Source organism: Hirundo rustica, chromosome 29 (assembly GCF_015227805.2).
Source record: "Hirundo rustica isolate bHirRus1 chromosome 29, bHirRus1.pri.v3, whole genome shotgun sequence".
NCBI lineage: Eukaryota > Metazoa > Chordata > Aves > Passeriformes > Hirundinidae > Hirundo > Hirundo rustica.
In genome coordinates, this window is record NC_053478.1 from 493,676 (window position 1) to 512,579 (window position 18,904).

Sequence of the window (18,904 nt, forward strand, 5' to 3'; positions counted from 1 at the left end):
GGAGGAGCCAGGGCCTGATCCTGAGTGCGGGGCAGGCTGGGGCGGTGAGAACAGCATGAACAGCATGGGCAACATGGGCAGGAAGGCGTGCGAGGGCAGCGTGGGGGGCGAGGGCAGCGTGGGCAGGCTGGGACAGCGCGCACAGGACAGTGAGAGCAACGCGGGCAGCGTGCGCAGTGAGGATGGCACGGGCAGGGAAGGGTGCGATGACATCGAGGGCAGCCGTGGCACAGCATGGGCAGAACGGGGTAGCGTGCGGGGCGATGGCAGCAAAAGCACACCGGGACAGCATAGGCAGAGCAGGGCACTGTGAGGTGGGACGCCAGCGTGGGCAGCTGTGCCAGGAGCAGAACCCCCGCTCAGCCTGGCTCCTGCCACTGTGAATGTTCCCTCGCCTCTGCTGCCATCGTGTGAAAGCCAGGGAAATTGGGACGGGAAGGAACCCCCACCACCCCCAGCTATCCCAGTGTGACCAGCAGGGCTGTGCAGGAGCTCGGCTCTGTTGGAACCCCTCTCCTTTGACAACAGCCCCTGGCAACTTCTTGTCTTTCCCCAGGGCAATGGGCACCTGCAGCCCAGCCAGGCCGTGTTACCCCTCAGCTCCCCCAATGACAGACACAATGGACACAAGCATCAAACACACTTTTATTCCCCCCAGCTTTTGTATCCCTGCCACCTTATTTTCAAGACCACTCTAGAGCTCCGGGATGCCCATGGGGCCACTCACGCCCAACCCACACTGGTGACGGTGATGGTGTCGGAGCCCAGTGGCACTGCAGAGCCCTCCACTACGTGCTCACGATGCAGCCACCTGTGTGAGTGGCTCCTCCAGGTACTGGACTAGCGCCTGTGCCTGCAAGCAGAGAATGGCGTGAGCCGCGCTCAGGTGGGTTTTGCAACCTGTGTGCCCACTGCCCACTTGCTTATTGTAATTTATATTTCAGTTTAGAACCTTAAAAAGGTGTGATACGGTGCCTGGGCAGGCATGGGGGACAGAGGAGTCTCTGCAAGGTGCAAAGAGTGTCCCAGGCATAGCAGCTTCCTCCAGCCCTTCCATCCCAATCCTCTTCAACAGCTCTTTCCCACACCAAAGCAGGCATGCAGCCCTGCAGACACCCCAGCCACCTCCCCACCAGCATTACCTTGGCTTTCAGCATCCCAAATCCAACTGTCTCCTTGGCGTACATGCAGAGCAGCAGGTTTGCCACCCGTGTGATGGCCACTCGCCCCTCCTGCCCAGGAAGAAAGAGCACCTGTTGCACCCCAGCTTGGCCTGGATTCCCAGCACAGTCCTGGCACCACAGCCAAGCCCCCAGGGAGGGCAGGGCAGGTCCCAGCCCCACATACCATACAGTCCATGAGGATAAATTTGAGGTTGTCCTCATTGAATGCCTGGTGCCCATTCTTGTCATAGGCCACCCAGATGTTGCTGGCGATGGCTGCGGTGACCCTGGCATCAGTGTCCCCATAGCCCGAGTAGGCAAGCAAGGACCCCTCGTTGTTCAGCAGCCTGGGAAGGACATGGTAGGGCAAACTGACGCCTCTAACACCAGACCCCCTTTCAGTACAGGGGCAGAGCAAACGCCCCCCACCCAGTCCCATGCACTGCTCCCAAGACACTCCCATTCTGCAGGGGTTTAGCAGGGGGTAGGGGGCTTCAAAGCCAGAAAGCTCAGCAGTGGCCCCAGGTCCGGGCAGGGCAGTGCAGGGCTGTGGTGGCTCTGTCTGTTGAAGCAGTGGGACCTGCCACAGGCTGGGCATGAACCTGTGGGGCAAACACTGTGCACGGCCCCAGCTCTGAGCATGGCCCTTGCACTGTACACAAGGCATCCCAGCACCAGACATCGGGAACGCTGCAAAGCCCTAGCCAGTGTGTGGACACAGTGCACGGTCCCAGCACCATCTGTAGCCCAGCACCATGCAGGGTTCGTGGCCTCAGCCCCATGCATACTCCTGGAAGGGCCCCTCACCTTCCCCGGGCAGGGACAGGGAGCACCCCTGGGCAGAGGCAGGAGCAGGGGCTAGGGGCAGGGGAAAGGCAGGCAGCATCCTTGGGCAGGGATAGCATGCCCGAGGCAGGGACATAGGCAGGAGCACGGACAGGATTTGGGTCAAAAGCAAGGGCTGGGAAAGGAGCGAGGGCAGGGACGGGGGAACGGTAGGCAGCATCTCCGGGCAGGAGCAGCGTCCCCTGGGGCAGGGACAGGGCCAATATCTGCCGCATTAAGTACAAGGAAAACACCTCCGGGCAGGGAAAACATCCCCGGGCAGGGAAAACATCCCCCCGCAGTGGCGTCACCCCGCATCGGGGACCGCCCGGCGCCCGCCGGACCCGTTCGGGACAAGCCGCCCCCCGCTCGCCCCCCGCACTCACAGCGTGCTCTGGACGCCGCCGGTGTTGGCCTGGCTGAGCACCTGCGTCAGGGCCTTGGGCCGCAGCATGGCCACCGCCGGCACCGCGGGGCGAGGGTGGGGCCGGGGCGGGCGCGGCCGTCACGAGGCCGCGCCGGGCTCGGAGCATCCCGGGGGCTGTAGTCCCGGCCGGGCCCTGCCCGTGTCCCCGTGGGAGGGGGGTCCGCGGGCCCCGGGACTCCAGAGGGACCTCGGCAGCAGCAGGCAGCGCGGGGCAGGCGTGGGCCCTCGGTGACCGCGGGGGTCGGGGATGCGGCCGGTTAAAACGGGGTCGTTGGGGGCACCAGTGGGGCCCTGCGGGCATCACCCTCTCCCCGCTCTGCCCTCCCCAGGCTCTGGCCCCCTCTTTCCGCTCCATTTCTGCCTCCCCCGTCCCTGTGAGCCCCCGCCCCGCTCTGTTCCCCCCCGGCCCCCGCGCTGCCGCTGTCCCTGTCCCTCCGGACCGCCGGGGGGCGCTGTGGCAGGGCGAGGAGGCGCTGTGGCGCCGCTCCCGCCTCTCTGTGGTGTTGGCGGCCCGGGCTGGCGGCGGGCGGCGAAGATGGCGGAGCCGAGTGGTGGCGGCGGTGGCGGCGGCCCCGGCCCCGGGTCCGGCGGGGACGGCCAGGCAGGGCCTGGCGGGGCGCTCATCCGCGTCACCGTGAAGACCCCCAAGGACAAGGAGGAGATCGTCATCGCGGACGGTGCCTCCGTGCGCGAGGTGGGGGCGGGGGCAGGCCGGGGCGGGGAGAGGCCTGGAGGGGGGCTGTCGCGGGTGTTGAGGGGCGGGGGCGGCTGGTCTGGGGGAGGCGTGAGGGATCGAGGAGTGGGGTGAAGGGTTGTTGGGAAGGGACCTGAGTTTGGGGCCGTGGAGGAATTTCGGGCGCGCTTGAGGAGCGGAGGAAGGGGGCTCTGAGCTGGGGGGCGGTCAGAGGGTCCGGGAGGCTTCCTGGAGACCCGGATCAGGGCTGGAGCTGGCTTCGGAGTCTTTCGGGGCACCCCGGGCCTTTGGGCCTTGCTGGAGCCCGGGTGGGAGGGAGCGGGGAGATCTGAAGGAGGGCAGGTGCTGGAGGGCTTTAAAGGGGAAACAGTCCCGAGGGCGGGAGGTGGTCGTGGGGGCTCACCTGTCGGAGGGGTCGTAGTTGTCGAAACCACAATAGTTGAGGGACTCGGAGAGCAGCTTTGAGGGTGGTGGCAGTGGGAGGGGTGTGAAGGACCGGGGTGGGGGCTTGGGGACTTGGGCCGTGCGCTGGGCTGCGTGCGTGGGAGATTGTTCCCAGAGCGGAGGTGTGGGAGAGGTGTTGGGATTGTGGGCAGAGCCTCAGGAGTGTGTGAGGGGCTGCTGGGTGGGCATCTGGGAGTCCTGGCGTAGGTCTGGACTTCTCTGGAGGCAGATTCCCCGGGCAGATGTTTGGGGTCAACGCTAGATGAGGTGAAGAGGAAACATCGGCCCTTCCATGGGTGGGCGGAGGGGGCTCTGCATCTGCTAGGGAGCGGGAGAGGGCTGGGATTGGCAAGAGCTGGGGTTGGCAAAGGCTGGGATTGGCAGGGGCTGGCTCGGGGCTGGTCCTGGCATTGAGGAAGTGGCGATGCCGACTGGGACAAGGTGTCGTGGGCTCTGCGCTGGGCTGGCTGCAGGACACGAGGTCGGCGTGTGAAGGGCCTGGCAGGGATCTCCAGGCAGCAGTTCATGGCGTGGGCAGGGGCTGTGCACGTGTGCCCCTCCTGATCCTTTCCATCCGGGGAGCCTATTGGTACAGGGGGTGTGGAGTGAGGGTTTTGTGCAGGGAGAGCTGTACAGGGGGACACAGAGCTGTGGGGAGGAATGCAGAGCTGTGTGGGGAGAGATACAGACAGGGTGATCTGAGGCCAGGGCTATGCTGTGCCTAGCCTTGTTTTTAGATTCTAGTGCAAAGGCTGAGAGCTCTGAAATGGGTGTGTGTTTGGCTCTCCGTTCTGGCCTTCCCCTCTGAATTCCATGGAGTTTGTGTTTTCCATGTGCAAGGATTTATTTCCTCCAGATCAATCTGGGAATCCCCCAGCAGGGCCAGCAGCGAGAGACTTGCTTGCAGGTGTAAATCCCAGCGCAGCACACAGTAAGGAAGAGGTGGCCATGCTCTATGGCATGCTCACAGGGAATTCAGTTGCAGAAATAGGAATTGGCGGAGACCTAGTTTATTTCCATTGGCTGATAAAGGATTATTCCCTTTTCCATAGAGCTCTGTCCTGTATTAAATCAGTTTGGCTTTCCTTAGGAAAAAAAAAAAAAACCAAAAAAAACCCCAAACTCAAATGAGCAGACGAAACCAGTTCAGTTATTCAGGATAAATGGTGTGTTTGAGTTAGGTCTGAAGCACAATTGGTCTGGCTTTGGAAGCCTTCAGCTCTTCTGAGGGAATGGCTCTGTTTTTTTATGAGATTTGCTCCATAATTTGTGATTTCAGAGCTTGTCTTTGCTTTGTTTTTGTTTTCATTAATACCTCAGACAACATCAGCAACTGGTGACTGTGGTACCTTTATGGGCTCTGAGGGCTTGTCAGTTCCTTGTGCTGTTCCCAGAGTGGATGTGATCCCTGGAGCTTTATGATACTGGTACAAATCCTTTGCCTGAAAAATGCTCTGTTTGTTTTTCAGTTCAAAGAAGAGATTTCTAGACGGTTTAAAGCCAAACAGGATCAGCTGGTTCTGATCTTTGCTGGGAAGATCCTGAAGGATGGAGACACGTTGAATCAACATGGGATCAAAGATGGGCTCACTGTTCACTTGGTCATTAAGACTCCGCAGAAGTAAGAGTTTGGTCTTGGAGGGGCTGGGATCAAATGGGAATAACTGACTGTGATGATCCTGGTGAGCTTTCCCTGCCCAAGCTGTGCCACACAGCAATAGGATTTGTCACTAAGCTGTCCATGGATGACACAGCTGTGATGGTGTATGGCAGTTACCTGGAGGGGCTGGTACCCTTTAACATTACTCATGTGTGTGTCTTGGAAGAACCCCTCAGAAATGGATACTGGTTCTAGCAAACCAGCAAAAGTTCTAGAAAGTTTCTGATAGAAGAAATTGCTTTCCCAGTGAATTTGTGTTGCTGTAGAAGCCCATGCCTGGGTTTTCTATCACCTGCTACATACTCAGCTCTGAGCCTGTGCTCCACAGGAGACACACGGCATGCAGAGCCCTGTGTGGCCCCTGCAGGCCCAGCTGCACAGTGCAGACATGGATGCTCCACATCAGGAGCGCACAGAGGCTCAGGCTGTGCGACCACAGACACGGGGCAGTGTCGGGGTTCCTCCTGGTGCTGTGGGTGCCCTCGGGGCAGTTCCCAGTGGGGATGTGGCTCATGGGCCCTACAGACACAGGGCTGACCTCAGGCTCCTGCGGGTTTAGCTCTTCCCAGCACTTTCCAGAGGGGTATGGAAGGATTTTGGGAACAGCTGCTGGGCTTTAGTTGCAGCCACATTTCATTGATCCTGAAAGGCCCTTCACAGCCGTGCCTCGGGCTCCGGCGGCAGTGTGTCCCAGCTGCTGGGGAGCTCCAGGCCTTTGTCTCTGTGCAGTTCTGCAGAGCCGCGTTAATCAAGATGGGGCTTTTTCCCATTTTGTTGGGTTTTTTTTTTCCCCACCTGTTTTTGTACAACCACAAGGAAGTGAACTATCAGATTCTATGGCCTCTCCTTGGATTCTGCCTCTCCAGCCAGCCTGAGAGCCTGATGCTGTTTCTGCTGTCTCCACTATAAATGTGATATTGGTGAACCATTTCAAAGGGTGAATTGGGCCTGTCCTGGGCTGCTCATTTTTTTCCTGCTAATAGTGCTAGATAAGTGCTTACAGAGGACATTACAGGCTCTTCCTCTGAGAAGAGGCTGAGAGAAACCAAGTGTCCTTTAGCTTCCTTCTTCCTTTCTTGTTCAGCTTCCCATTTGCTTTGTTTCCCCACTCTTTGCCTCTCTCAGTGACCAATGGTTTTCAGCAGCAGTCAGGTTAGTCTGGACAGTGGGCAGGGACCTTCAGGGTTGATTTTTCAAGTTCTAGAAGAGTGAAAAATGAAAAGGAGGTGGAGAAAAGGAATAATTCTTGGTTTGGGAAAAAAAAATCAGGAAATAATTGTTCTTGTTGTCAGAGGTATAGTAGCATTACTGAGGTGAGTAAAGTGAATTTTTTGGTCTAATTTAATGAAAGCTCTTCAACCCTAGTCCAGGACTCACTGTCGTGACTGCAAAGGCTTCAGAAAATCTTTAAATGTTCTCTTTTAAATTCCTGTAACCCTCTTGAGGAGTAACTGTGGTAACAAGGTACTAACCTGGGTTGGTGTATTCAGCAAAGCGGATGTCCAGCACCTGCTGCTGGTGGCTTACAGCACGGTGTCTGTGTGGGTGTGTTAAAAGAGGCTCCAGACCACTTGTGTTGGAGAAGGAGCCTTGCATCAGGGTGCAGCCAGTGGCAGAGCTGGGAATTTGGAGCCAAGCTGGCTGGAAACATTCTGTGGCTTTGTGAGGCAGGTGCTGACCGCCTTGTGCCTCAGTTTCCCTCTTTGTACATTAATGCTAATGCTTCTTTTTGCCCCAGAAGCACTGATAGGAATATTCAGAAGTGAACATGGTTGTTTACCTCATGTACTAGCCCTATTAAAACCTCCTGTGGTTTCTGTGAGAGAACAGAAGGATTTTCCTGTTCGGAGCACACTCATTGCTCAAGGATATTGGCTGCACTAAGTAGTTCAGTGGGATTCAAGGAAGAGCTGGATGCAGCTCAGGATAAGACCCAGCTGCTCTGTGTGGCCAGGACATGTCAGGGGCTGCAGTGTATCAGGATGGGAGGCAGGTTCCAGCAGATGGAAGGCGTCTGGGAGCACAGCTGTGGATCAGTGCAGGCAGAGAGGGGATGGGAGCTGGGACGGGCAGCTGTGGGGATGACTGGTGTGCTGGGAGCCCGGTCATCATGGGATGCGCATCCTGTGTCCCCGCAGAGGACTCCCCTTCCCTTCCCCGGGTACCAGGAGTTTAATACTTCTTATCCTTTGCAGGGTCCAAGATTCAGCATCTGCTGCTTCTGCCTCCAGTGCTGCTTCTGCCCCCACTGCAACCCCTTCTTCTCCTGCTGCCCCATCTCAGCCCTCTACATCCAGCAGTGCTGGGCCGGATGCAGGGAGTGGCAGCAGACGGAGCAGCGGGTCGGGGACCGTGGGAGGTCCTGGAGATGGAGGCCCCAACAGTGCAGCATCCATCCTGTGTAAGTGGGGGCTGTGGGAAGGAAGAATTTTCTGAGATTAGACCAAGGGTTGGGTTTCTTGACCCCTGTTGTTGTCTCTGCTTGCCGTGGACTTTGCATGAATCACTCCCATGGCACACCGTTGCGTCCCTGCTCAAGGTAATGCCTCTTAGTGAAGTGTGTGTGTGTAGGGATGTTTTTACCCAGATCTGGGGACTGCAGGAATACAGGATACCTCTGGATTTGTGGGAATGCAGTTCAGATGATGTGCCTGTCCTCTTCTGCAGTTGCTGACAGTTACTGAGTCACGCCTTTCTTCCCTCTCCAGCTGGCTTCGGTGGCATCACTGGGCTGGGCAACCTTGGGATGGGCTCTGCCAACTTCATGGAGCTCCAGCAGCAGATGCAGCGACAGCTGATGTCCAACCCAGAGATGCTTTCCCAGATCATGGAGAATCCCTTGGTGCAGAACATGATGTCTAACCCTGACCTCATGAGGCAGATGATCATGGCCAATCCGCAGATGCAGCAGCTCATGGAGCGAAATCCAGAGATAAGCCACATGCTCAATAACCCAGAGCTCATGAGGCAGGTGAGTCACACCAGGGCTCAGTAAAGAGTGTTGAGGAGAGTCTTTGTGGAGCAACATCAGTGTCTGCACTGCAGAGGAGGAGTAGGAATGCCAGAGCAGTGGTTTTGGAGATCTCTTCCTTCCTGCTGTGAGCTCCCCACAAACAGATGGTGGTCTTTAGTTATGTGAATACTGATTACTCAACTCACATCATTGCAACTCTTATCTCCCTTTCAGAGCTATTGAATCCATGGTGTATTGGGGGAAAAAGGGATGCTGGGATTTTTCTAGCATGCTGACTACGAGGCTACTGTGTTGTGATACAGCAATGGGAGTAAAAACAGTGCTGGAGAACTGAAGCTACTGCAAAAGCTCTTTATTTCTCTCTAGTTCTCTTGACAGATTACATAGAGACTCCAGAGCTGTACAGTGAGTGTTTCACTACCTGTGTCAGTGGGGAGCCCTAGTGTAGACTGGGATCCCAGAGGGCTCTCATTTTTCCCAGAACAGAGAGGACCCGTGTCCAAGAGGAGTGGCTGTCTGGAAGACTAAAGGTTCATCGGAAGGGAATCCTAAGGGATCAGTGAGAATCTGGGTGTTAATAGCTGTTGACAGGACTCTGCTGTTTCCTGGGAAGGCTTGTCAGGAGGGTTGTGCTGAACGGGCCGGGTTTCCATCTGCTTCTCGGTTATTCTGCTTTCAGCTGTGTCGGCCATACACAAAATTCCAGAGCTGCAGGACTAAATTGTGAATAATTTGTACTTAAGCAGTTCCTCAGATGAGACCTGGATATTCTGTGTGTGGGGGAGACCCATCAGAAGTGTGGAGAGGGTGGAAGGATCCGCCTTCCCAGTTACTGTATGTAGTCCATCCAGTCTGAGTGGGAACAGTTGGGTGTCAGAGGTTTTGGATGTCCTGACACTGCTTGGGAACAGAACAGTCTCATCGAGCTGAACTGAGTCTGAGAAGGAAGAGAGCTGAGCAGGGCTGGGGAGGAGCCTGGATCCCTGGGCTCTCTTTGCTTGGATAAATGATCTCTCTGCCCTCTGCCTGTGAATAGGGTTTAATTATCCTCTCTCTCCTGGGAGCTGAGATTTAACTCTTTCAGGGCTTGGCTGCTGATCAAGGTCTTGATCCACTCTGGCCCTTCTTGGTGCATGTGGGCCTGAGCTTTCCACCTTTTCCTCCTCTCACAGACGATGGAATTGGCTCGTAACCCTGCCATGATGCAGGAGATGATGCGGAACCAGGACCGTGCTTTGAGTAACCTCGAGAGCATTCCAGGAGGATACAATGCCCTGCGCCGGATGTACACGGACATCCAGGAGCCCATGTTCAGTGCGGCCAGGGAACAGGTATTGGCTGTTCCTGTGAGTGGGGTGTAGTGGGGGAAGAGGGTCTTTCCCTGTCCCCTGTGCTGACGGGGCAGTTTTCCTGGAGTGTGGCTCTTCCACTCCAGTGCAGGCACTGGTTGGAGAACATGGTGCAGTGCCTCTCGTGACTTGGGTTAAGGTGTCAGAGAGACCTGCTCTGGCTCCTCCATTCCCCCAGCAGGCTGGGTGCCAGCCCTGACTGATAGGCAGGCCCTGTCACTGTTAGCACAGCCCTCTGCTGCCTGGATTAGCTGGAGCCCGACGCCTTCGGAATGGAGCTGGCTCAGATCCAGTTGGCTGGTAGTGCAGGAGGAGGGAGCACAGGTCTGGCTTCAGAGGGCTTTGCAGACACACTCCAGTCAGCATTACCTACTGGTATGTCCGGGTGCAGCTTTTACAGGGGCGTTTTGAAGCCCTGCATTTGGGAGCTATGGCCACTCCTATGCCTGGTCTTTCTCCGAGTGAGGTGTGTTGTGGATTGCAGATTTCTCAGGAGGCGGATCATGGCACGTGTTTAGCAAATTCTGGACTTGGCTGAATATCATCGGCTGTTCCCTGGCTTGCTCAGGGGTTGGTCTGCTGGGACTAACTGATTCCATCTGTTTCTTTTTTTCTTTTTTTTTCTCCCTAGTTTGGCAACAATCCTTTCTCTTCCTTGACGGGGAATTCTGACAGCTCGAGCTCTCAGCCTTTGCGGACGGAGAACAGAGAGCCGTTGCCAAACCCCTGGAGCCCCACACCCCCTGCTTCCCAGAGTCAGGCACCCAGCAGTGAAGGGAGCACGGGCTCGGCAACCACCCAGGGCACCCCGAGTGTATCCAACCCCTTTGGGCTGAATGCTGCCAGTTTTGGCGCTGGTACGTAAGGGAGGAGCCCGAGGATCCTGCTGGCTGGGCAGGTCATCCAGGCTTCCCTGGAGGGCCAGTTCCTCTGGCATTTGAGCCCTGTCCGTGGCTGTTATTCAGAGGAATGGGTCTAGCCTACTTGCAGACACAAATTAATTATTCTGGTGCACTTGTCGGACGATTCCTTCGGGAACTTTGATGAACTCTCAAGAGCAGGAGAATGGCCAGCAGAGCACTGCCATGGCTGTCCACAGCTGTGTTCACTGCTGGAGGGAGGATAGAGCGCAGGCAGAGCTGTGATCTGTCACGTTGTGTTTCCGGCAATGCAGTGGTGCTCAGGCTCATCAGGGGTTTTGCTTTGCCTTCCCTTCCCTTTGTAGGCATGTTCAACAGCCCGGAGATGCAAGGACTCCTGCAGCAGATTTCTGAAAACCCTCAGTTGATGCAGAATATGATCTCTGCCCCGTACATGCGGAGCATGATGCAAACTCTTGCCCAGAACCCGGACTTTGCAGCACAGGTAAAAGTGTTGCAGTTGTCTGCTGATGCCAGGCAGGCCATGAGCTCAGAGTGAGGTCAGTCTGCTGCTGCTGGGGTCGGACTGGTTCCTGCAGGCCCTGGAGCAGAGTGAATACACGGTTTGGTTGTATTTCTCAATAGCCTGAAGGCAGCCCCAGCTCTGAGCCCTGTGTGTTTGCAGTGCCCCTAACACAAGAGGTGGCTCTCAGAAGGACGTGGGTATGACCCTTCTCTTTGCCTGTGGCCAAGTGGCCGCTGTTCAACACTGCTGTCAGGAACTGAGCATTTTGATCCCCCTTAGCAGGGGAGTGTGTTGAAAGCCCAGGGAGGGAGTCAGGGGCCCCATGACTGACCTGTTCTTCATGGCTTAGTTGCATAGGGTTTAACAGCAAGTGGCAGCAACCCTCTGACCCTACCTACATGTGCTGTCTCTTGCTAGATCATGGTAAATGTCCCCCTCTTTGCTGGGAATCCACAGCTTCAAGAACAGCTCCGCCTTCAGCTCCCTGTCTTCTTGCAGCAGGTAAAGGCCTCTGGCTGGCCCTGTGCTGCCCTCAGCCCCTGGCTCCAGAGCTTCTCCCCCCACTGTGGGACAGGCAGGATCTCAGCTGCTTGGTTGAGTGCACTAGGAAGCATGTGGGCTTGGGGGGCCGGGCTGAGGAAGGAAGGGGGTTGCACAGGGGAGACAAAGAGGAAGAACTTGGTTAGACAACGTAGTCTGAATTAACTCACCTGAATTACTGAAAGGTGGACTCCAGATTAGGCTTGTTAACATACTTGGTACCCCTGTGTAAACAGTCTCTCACTGTCTTGAGTTTACAAAAATTACAGCAGCTGGTTCTCAGGTAAATCAGAGTCCAGAGGCATGTGTCCCCAGTTCTAATCTGATTCACCAAGTTCATTTAGGAAACCTGATGTGAGCTTTGTGAGTGTCCCTGCAGGTGAGCCCTGCAGTCTGGAGCCTCGGGGGAGGATCCAGACACGAAGGCCGGCGCTGGCCGCAGGCAAGAGGCGCGGCTTGGCGCTGGCTCAGGTGTGACAGTGGCGGAGCTCTGGCTGCCTGAGCTCTCACTGGTTGGTACCGTGGTGTCTCTCTGCCTTGGTCCCCAGATGCAGAATCCGGACTCCCTGTCCATCCTCACCAACCCCCGCGCCATGCAGGCCCTGCTCCAGATCCAGCAGGGACTCCAGACGCTGCAGACGGAGGCCCCTGGACTAGTGCCAAGGTACGGAGCGCTCCAGAGTGGGGCCATGCAGGCAGAATTGCTGTGCCCAGTACCAGCAGGCAGAACTGGCTGTGGGTTCATCTGGGAGATCTGCTTAGGCCGCTCTGTCATGGGGACTTGTGCGGGTGTGTGCCTGCAGGCCTCTCTGAGCAAGCTAATTATAGCACCTGCTGCTCGCTTGTGCTTCACTGGGAAGTCCTTGACCCTTTCTTTTTGGAGAAAAGGTTTGGAACGCACTTGGTCCTTCCCCCATCCTTTGTTTCCTGCATTTGGTGTGGACTGAACTCAAGAACTTTATCTCTGGAGAACAGTATGAGATGGACAGACACAGACACAAGGCTGGGTGGGTGTGCTGGGGCAGGCTGATCTACTGGCAGCTCTCTCCTCATTCTCACTGTGGGTTGTGCTCCATCACAGTAGTTCTCTGCAGGCTTCTCTTAGCTCTGCTCACTCCCAGTGCCAACTGTGACCAGAACATGAGTGCAGCCTGTTGTTTTCAGAGCACACCTGTAGCAGGGCCTTCAGTGAGGGCCAGCCTCGTCATGCCTGCTGGCTGCCCTGCTGCCCCACTCTGGGGGGGTGCCCACAATGCCACTGTCACCCTGAGTATGCCCTGCCTTCCTCTGCAGCCTCGGCTCCTTTGGCATGCCCCGGATGCCCCCGTCCTCCACAGGAGGAAGCACAATCCCGGAGAACCCCGTTCCCTCCGTTTCGACGCCGGCCAGTGCCTCTCCAGCTGGGGGTGGTAACCCTCAACAGCAGCTCATGCAGCAGATGATCCAGCTGCTGGCCGGAGGAAGCTCTCAAGTACGTAGTGCCCAGTGGGAGCTGGCAGGGGCAGGGAGGTCTCCAGGGGGGTTCCCACCTCACCGCACTCAGGGGATGTGGTCCCCAACAGTCTCTTGTGGCTGTGGTGCTCTGGGCCAGGTTTGGTCTTGGGGTCTGGCTGACTCTTAGGGGTGTTGAACCCTTTGAGAGGTTTAAGCTCAGCGTGCTGGGGATCCTTCTCCCTGCACTGATGCCACTGTCAGTACCGAACCAGGACGGACTCTGGTGTGGCTGCTGTGCCACAACCTAAGTGGAGACTGTCCCCACACGAGCCTGAAGCTGAGCTCGGGGTTCCTGCACAGCTGTGGCTGCTGGCACTGCCCGTAGTGTTGGAATGCTGTCTGTGGTCTCTGACTCCAGGGTTTCTGTCCTTTCCCTCACAGGCTCAGAGTCCCGAAGTGCGATTCCAACAGCAGCTGGAGCAGCTGAATGCCATGGGCTTCATCAACCGTGAGGCCAATCTCCAGGCGCTCATCGCCACTGGTGGGGACATCAACGCAGCTATCGAGAGACTGCTGGGCTCCCAGCCTTCCTAAACTCTGTCCTGCTGTCCCACAGACGTCAGCACATGCATCCATACACATGCACAGGGGATCTTTCCGGAAAGCCCGCCATCATTTTCATATCTGACAGCTGTCCATGTATTTAAAACAAAAAGATACAGCTTAACCCTTGACCTTCCTACTAAGTTAAGATTTCATGTTGAAATGCTCTTTAACTGGCTTGTATGTGGATTCCAGTTCTCATCGTGGCCACAGAGACTTCAGATGTGTATTTTTTCCTAAATATGCCCTGTCTCAGACACTCTTCTCTCTCTCTCTCTAGATGGTAGAGGCGATACTTCTAGTTACTTACCTGAATGATTGTGTTTTGAGTAGCTTGATTTTAACTGTACATGATTCCTTCCCCTAGCCCTCCTTTCAGGCAAATATTTAAAAAAATGAGCCAAGTTTGGGGATTGGTTATTTCTCTCAGCATCTTACTGGGAATGGATCAAAAGAAAAAATGAAATTACCTGCGAATTTCTGATGTCATTTGTCTTAATGTTTCCTGGGATGAACCGAGCCCGTGTCCTTCACTCACAGGTGCCTCCAATCTCCTGGTAGAGGGTTAATGGGTGCAAAACCTGCATTTGAAGTGTGGCCTCTTTACGCTCTGGGGGCGGTGTAACGGAGCCTAGGGGTGTGCAGTGACCAAGTGTGCTGTTCTTGAGCTTGAGTTGAAGGTGCTGTGCAGAGGAAGGTGTTTGGAAGGTGTGTTTCTGCCCAAGTCGTGTGGTTCCTGGTCGGAAGTGTGCGGGGTCATTGGCTCCTGTGCTCAGTGGGCTCATTTCTACAAGTGTGAAAACTAAAAAGGAAATGGAAAAATAAGCTAACAGTCTTTTCGCTTCACTGGAAAGTGTTGAAGTTCGTGTTCTTCCCAGTTTAGATCCATACTCCACCCCCCCTTCCATTCTGATGCGTTTGGATGTTCCTACTGTCCAAGAGACTCCCCAGGACCAGCAGGGTGGTATTTCCCAGGAGCCTCCATGGCTGTGTAATTTGCATACACCATTTTTATCAAAGGAAAATAAATGCGCACAACCATCTGTCTCCCTGCATCCCTGTCTCATCCTTGCCTGCCTCAGCTCAGCTGGGCCAGTTCCCAGTTACTTGGGATTATTCTGTCTTGTCCTGTTCCTTGTGCTCAATGCAGGCATGGGGATGTTGCTCTCCCTCCCAGTCTGGCCCAGCTGCCTTCCCTCGTGGCCAGGAAACCTTTGACACTTCAGGAATGCTGCTGAATCTTCCCAAAATTGGTCCTAAAGTGGTGGTTTGGAAGCTTCTCTTGAATTGGAATTGGCAATTAGCAACTGTTGGAACTGTTGAGAGCTGGGAGTCAGTGTTATTTGATAGTTTTAAGGTATCTTTTTTTCAGTGTGGGAGGATTGGGCAGAGAGGGGAGAGGAGGTTTGCTGCGTACCTGTAAAACCTGCTGCACCCACCTGGCTCCGTAGCTGGAACTGGGATCGATGGGTGTTCGTGGTGCTGAGAGTGTAGGTGGTGGTGGTGGAGAAAACACAGGGCTGGAAACACTCCTGCCTCTGTGTGTGCATCCTAATGAGACTGCAATCCCTCGGAGGAGGATTTAGAAAGCTACTTTAACCTCTTCTGGAGGCTGTGCACAAATGTGTGGATTGCTTTGTGAACCTCTCCTCAGACATGGGAAGTTTGCACAGAGCTGTGCGTGGGTGGGACTGGAGGTCCCAGTTGGCACTGGGGGGGTCAGAGCTCTTCCCAAATGTAACAGATTGGTCCTTTTGCAGCTCAAACCAGGCTCCTGAAAAGGCCCATATGAGCTCTTCAGTGTCCCTTGATGGCACTGAAGTCTGTGTCACTGCACAAGCCAGCTCTTGTAAGGAATGTGCTTGTGGGAGGATGGATGGTGCAAGCAGGGAAAGGAGCGTGCACAGGGTCACAGGGAGTGGCAGTGGTACTCACCACACACCCCCGTGGTGAGTTTGAACATCTGAGGAGCAAAATTAGTGCCACTAGTGTTGTTTCTGGCCAGGCAAAAATCATCCTTCCACCCCCTCAGTGTGTCAGCAAGGTGTGACATGGTGGTGTCAGTCACCACAGTGCAAGGGATCTGCGTGTGTGCGAGGGGATCTGTGTTGCAACAGGGACTTGGAGGGATGGAGCAGTTTAGTGACTCCAAAGCTGGCTGGAGATAAATCCCTGCATGGTAGAGGAATCCTGCTGCAGTGTGTGCAGATGGCTGTGAACCACTGAGGAGAGTCCACAGGAGTCTGAGGACCCCAGAATCGTTTGGGTGGGAAGAGACCTCATAGCTCATCTCATTCCACACCCCTGCCATGGGCAGGGACACCTTCCACTATCCCAGGTTGCTCCAGGCCCTGTCCAACCTGGCCTTGAACACATCCAGGGATGGCGCAGCCACAGCTTCTCCGGGCACCCTGTGCCAGGGCCTCACCACCCTCACAGGGAAGAATTCCTTCTAATATCCAGTGTAAGTCTTCTTTTGGTTTAAAACCATTTCCCCTTGAGTCATCATTATCTGTCCATATAAAAAAATCTTTCTCCATCATTTTCACAAGTTCCCTTTAACTCCTGAAAGGCCACGATGAGCCCTCACAGGCCATCCACTCCTGGGTGTCTCTGTTTAAGTGGGAAAACACATTTCTCCTGTGTCTCCACAGTGTAGCATCTGCTCCAGTGACACTTTAGGATCATTCCTCCTCTGCTGTCAGCCCCCAGCCAAGATGCTAAAATAGAGACACAGGGCAGCCTGCAGCCTCTTGTGTCCATCTGATTCCACCTCCCAGCTCTTCAGCCTCCCCCAGCAGTCTGGCAAAGCTGCTCACTCCACACTGCTCCCAGGGGCTTTGCTGTGCTGCTCAGGTACTGGGAAGGAGAGCTGGGAGGGTCTGGCCTGCAGCTTCCTCAGCACCGGGACACAGTGAGGCAGGGATCACTGCGAGCTGGATGCAGCTGGATCTGGTCTTTGGTTCCTACAGGGGATGCAGATCCGGCCTTCCCAGGCTCTGAAGAAAAAGGTGCTTTGAAGGCTGGTGAGAAGGAGCCTTTTAGTGAAACCTTAACCCCCTCCAGACCTTCCCCTAATCCCTGGTAATGTGTGTTCAAAGGCCCACTTCTGAAGGAATGACTGAATTTTTTTGATCCCATATCTCTCCTTCCCCAAGGAATTGACCAAAGGTGTTCTCACTGACTGTTCCCTCTCATTTTACTCTTGATAAATAGAATTAATTCTTTTAAAACATAATGAAAGGACCAATTTCTGCAGCAGGTAGAGGCAAATCCAGCTGATTGATTGGGAGAGGTTTCTGCTGTCAAGGATATATTTTCAGTCCATTCCTCCCCCTTTCCCTGGCAGGGATCTGCAGCCTTTCCCCTCAATATCCCAGTTGGAAGTGTAACACTTCCAACTTTGAAATCAAAGCTCTAAAACGTGGAGGAGGGAAAGATGGCAGGAAACCAGTATCCACATTCCTTTCAACAAACCAGGTTTTTTTGTTGCCAAGATCCATGGTATGGGCAGTTTCCTGTGGCCACAGCCCTGACTATGGAGTGACCCAAGAGAGGGTCAGTAGGGGAGTATCCTGGGGTTAGGAGGTCATGGAGTAGGATAGCTTGGAAAATATATATGTGTGTACATGTGGAACTGCTGCAGCACCTTTGCTCAGCCGCAGGAGCCATGAGGCTCCTGAATGATGCTCCTCAGCCTCTCTGCTGAATTCTGCAGCATTTAAGGGCAGAAAAACCATGATTTAGAGCATGGGTGGCCACAGCCAGCCCTGACAGCTCGCTGCTGCAGGACCCGACCATGGCACATTTAGGGTCGTATTTTTGTTTCTCTGACGTGGTTTATTTTTAATTCCACCAGCAAGCTGACACCTGGTTTCCTGACACTGCCTGGCTGGTGCTGGTCATGTTCACCAGAGTTTGGTGTGGGTTTTGGAGCATTTCCAGCTTGTAGGGTTGGCTGTATCAGAACCGACACTGCCCACAGTGGAGGAGCACTGGAACTGAGAGGGCAAGTGTGCACATGTGTGTGCACAGGTCAGAGTCAATGCTCTGTGTGTGTGTGTGTGCACAGGGCAGAGTCAGCACTGTGTGTGTGTGTGTGTGCACAGGGCAGAGTCAGCTCTGTGTGTGTGTGTGTGTGTGTGTGTGCACAGGGCAGAGTCAGCGCTCTGTGTGTGTGTGTGTGTGTGTGTGTGTGTGTGCACAGGGCAGAGTCAGCGCTGTGTGTGTGTGTGTGTGTGTGCACAGGGCAGTCAGCTCTGTGTGTGTGTGTGTGTGCACAGGGCAGAGTCAGCTCTGTGTGTGTGTGTGTGTGCACAGGGCAGAGTCAGCTCTGTGTGTGTGTGTGTGTGTGCACAGGGCAGAGTCAGCTCTGTGTGTGTGTGTGCACAGGGCAGAGTCAGCTCTGTGTGTGTGTGTGTGTGCACAGGGCAGAGTCAGCGCTCTGTGTGTGTGTGTGCACAGGGCAGAGTCAGCTCTGTGTGTGTGTGTGCGTGTGCACAGGGCAGAGTCAGCGCTGTGTGTGTGCACAGGGCAGAGTCAGCGCTGTGTGTGTGTGTGTGTGTGTGTGCGCACAGGGCAGAGTCAGCGCTGTGTGTGTGTGTGTGTGTGCACAGGGCAGAGTCAGCGCTGTGTGTGTGTGTGTGTGTGCACAGGGCAGAGTCAGCGCTCTGTGTGTGTGTGTGTGTGTGTGTGTGTGCACAGGGCAGAGTCAGCTCCGTGTGTGTGTGTGTGTGTGTGCACAGGGCAGAGTCAGCTGTGTGTGTGTGTGTGTGTGCACAGGGCAGAGTCAATGCTCTGTGTGTGTGTGTGCACAGGGCAGAGTCAGCTCTGTGTGTGTGTGTGTGTGCACAGGGCAGAGTCATTGCTCTGTGTGTGTGTGTGTGTGCACAGGGCAGAGTCAGCTCTGTGTGTGTGTGTGTGTGCACAGGGCAGAGTCAGCTCTGTGTGTGTGTGTGTGTGTGTGTGTGCACAGGGCAGAGTCAGCTCCGTGTGTGTGTGTGTGCACAGGGCAGAGTCAATGCTCTCTGTGTGTGTGTGTGTGCACAGGTCAGAGTCAGCTCTGTGTGTGTGTGTGTGTGCACAGGGCAGAGTCAGCTCCATGTGTGTGTGCACAGGGCAGTCAGCTCTGTGTGTGTGTGTGTGTGTGTGTGTGTGCACAGGGCAGAGTCAGCTCTGTGTGTGTGTGTGTGTGTGCACAGGGCAGAGTCAGCTCTGTGTGTGTGTGTGCACAGGTCAGAGTCAGCTCTGTGTGTGTGTGTGTGTGTGTGTGCACAGGGCAGAGTCAGCTCTGTGTGTGTGTGTGTGTGTGTGCACAGGGCAGAGTCAGCTCTGTGTGTGTGTGTGCACAGGTCAGAGTCAGCTCTGTGTGTGTGTGTGTGTGTGTGTGCACAGGGCAGAGTCAG

The 18,904-nt window shown here is 55.3% G+C and overlaps 2 protein-coding genes across 3 annotated transcripts; one reads left to right on the forward strand and one right to left on the reverse strand.

Moving 5' to 3' along the window:
- Positions 1-625: 625 nt before the first annotated feature.
- Positions 626-2,474, reverse strand: LAMTOR2 (late endosomal/lysosomal adaptor, MAPK and MTOR activator 2). Its single transcript, XM_040088172.1, has 4 exons — positions 2,375-2,474; positions 1,348-1,510; positions 1,143-1,232; positions 626-853 (listed from the first exon to the last, which is right to left on the reverse strand). Exons 1-4 carry the CDS (start codon positions 2,440-2,442, stop codon positions 797-799), a joined length of 378 nt encoding a protein of 125 aa, XP_039944106.1. The 5' UTR covers positions 2,443-2,474; the 3' UTR covers positions 626-796.
- Positions 2,475-2,928: 454 nt separating this feature from the next.
- Positions 2,929-14,554, forward strand: UBQLN4 (ubiquilin 4). 2 transcript variants are annotated; one of them, XM_040088181.2, is made up of 11 exons: positions 2,929-3,109; positions 5,023-5,174; positions 7,409-7,614; positions 7,922-8,184; positions 9,360-9,518; positions 10,168-10,393; positions 10,762-10,901; positions 11,340-11,423; positions 12,011-12,126; positions 12,756-12,933; positions 13,338-14,554. In XM_040088181.2, exons 1-11 carry the CDS (start codon positions 2,951-2,953, stop codon positions 13,488-13,490), a joined length of 1,836 nt encoding a protein of 611 aa, XP_039944115.1. In that variant the 5' UTR covers positions 2,929-2,950; the 3' UTR covers positions 13,491-14,554. The 2 variants fall into 2 exon arrangements, with proteins under 2 accessions (XP_039944115.1, XP_039944116.1); XM_040088182.2 differs by lacking the exon at positions 11,340-11,423 and having other exon boundaries at positions 2,945-3,109.
- The last annotated feature ends 4,350 nt before the right edge of the window (positions 14,555-18,904 follow it).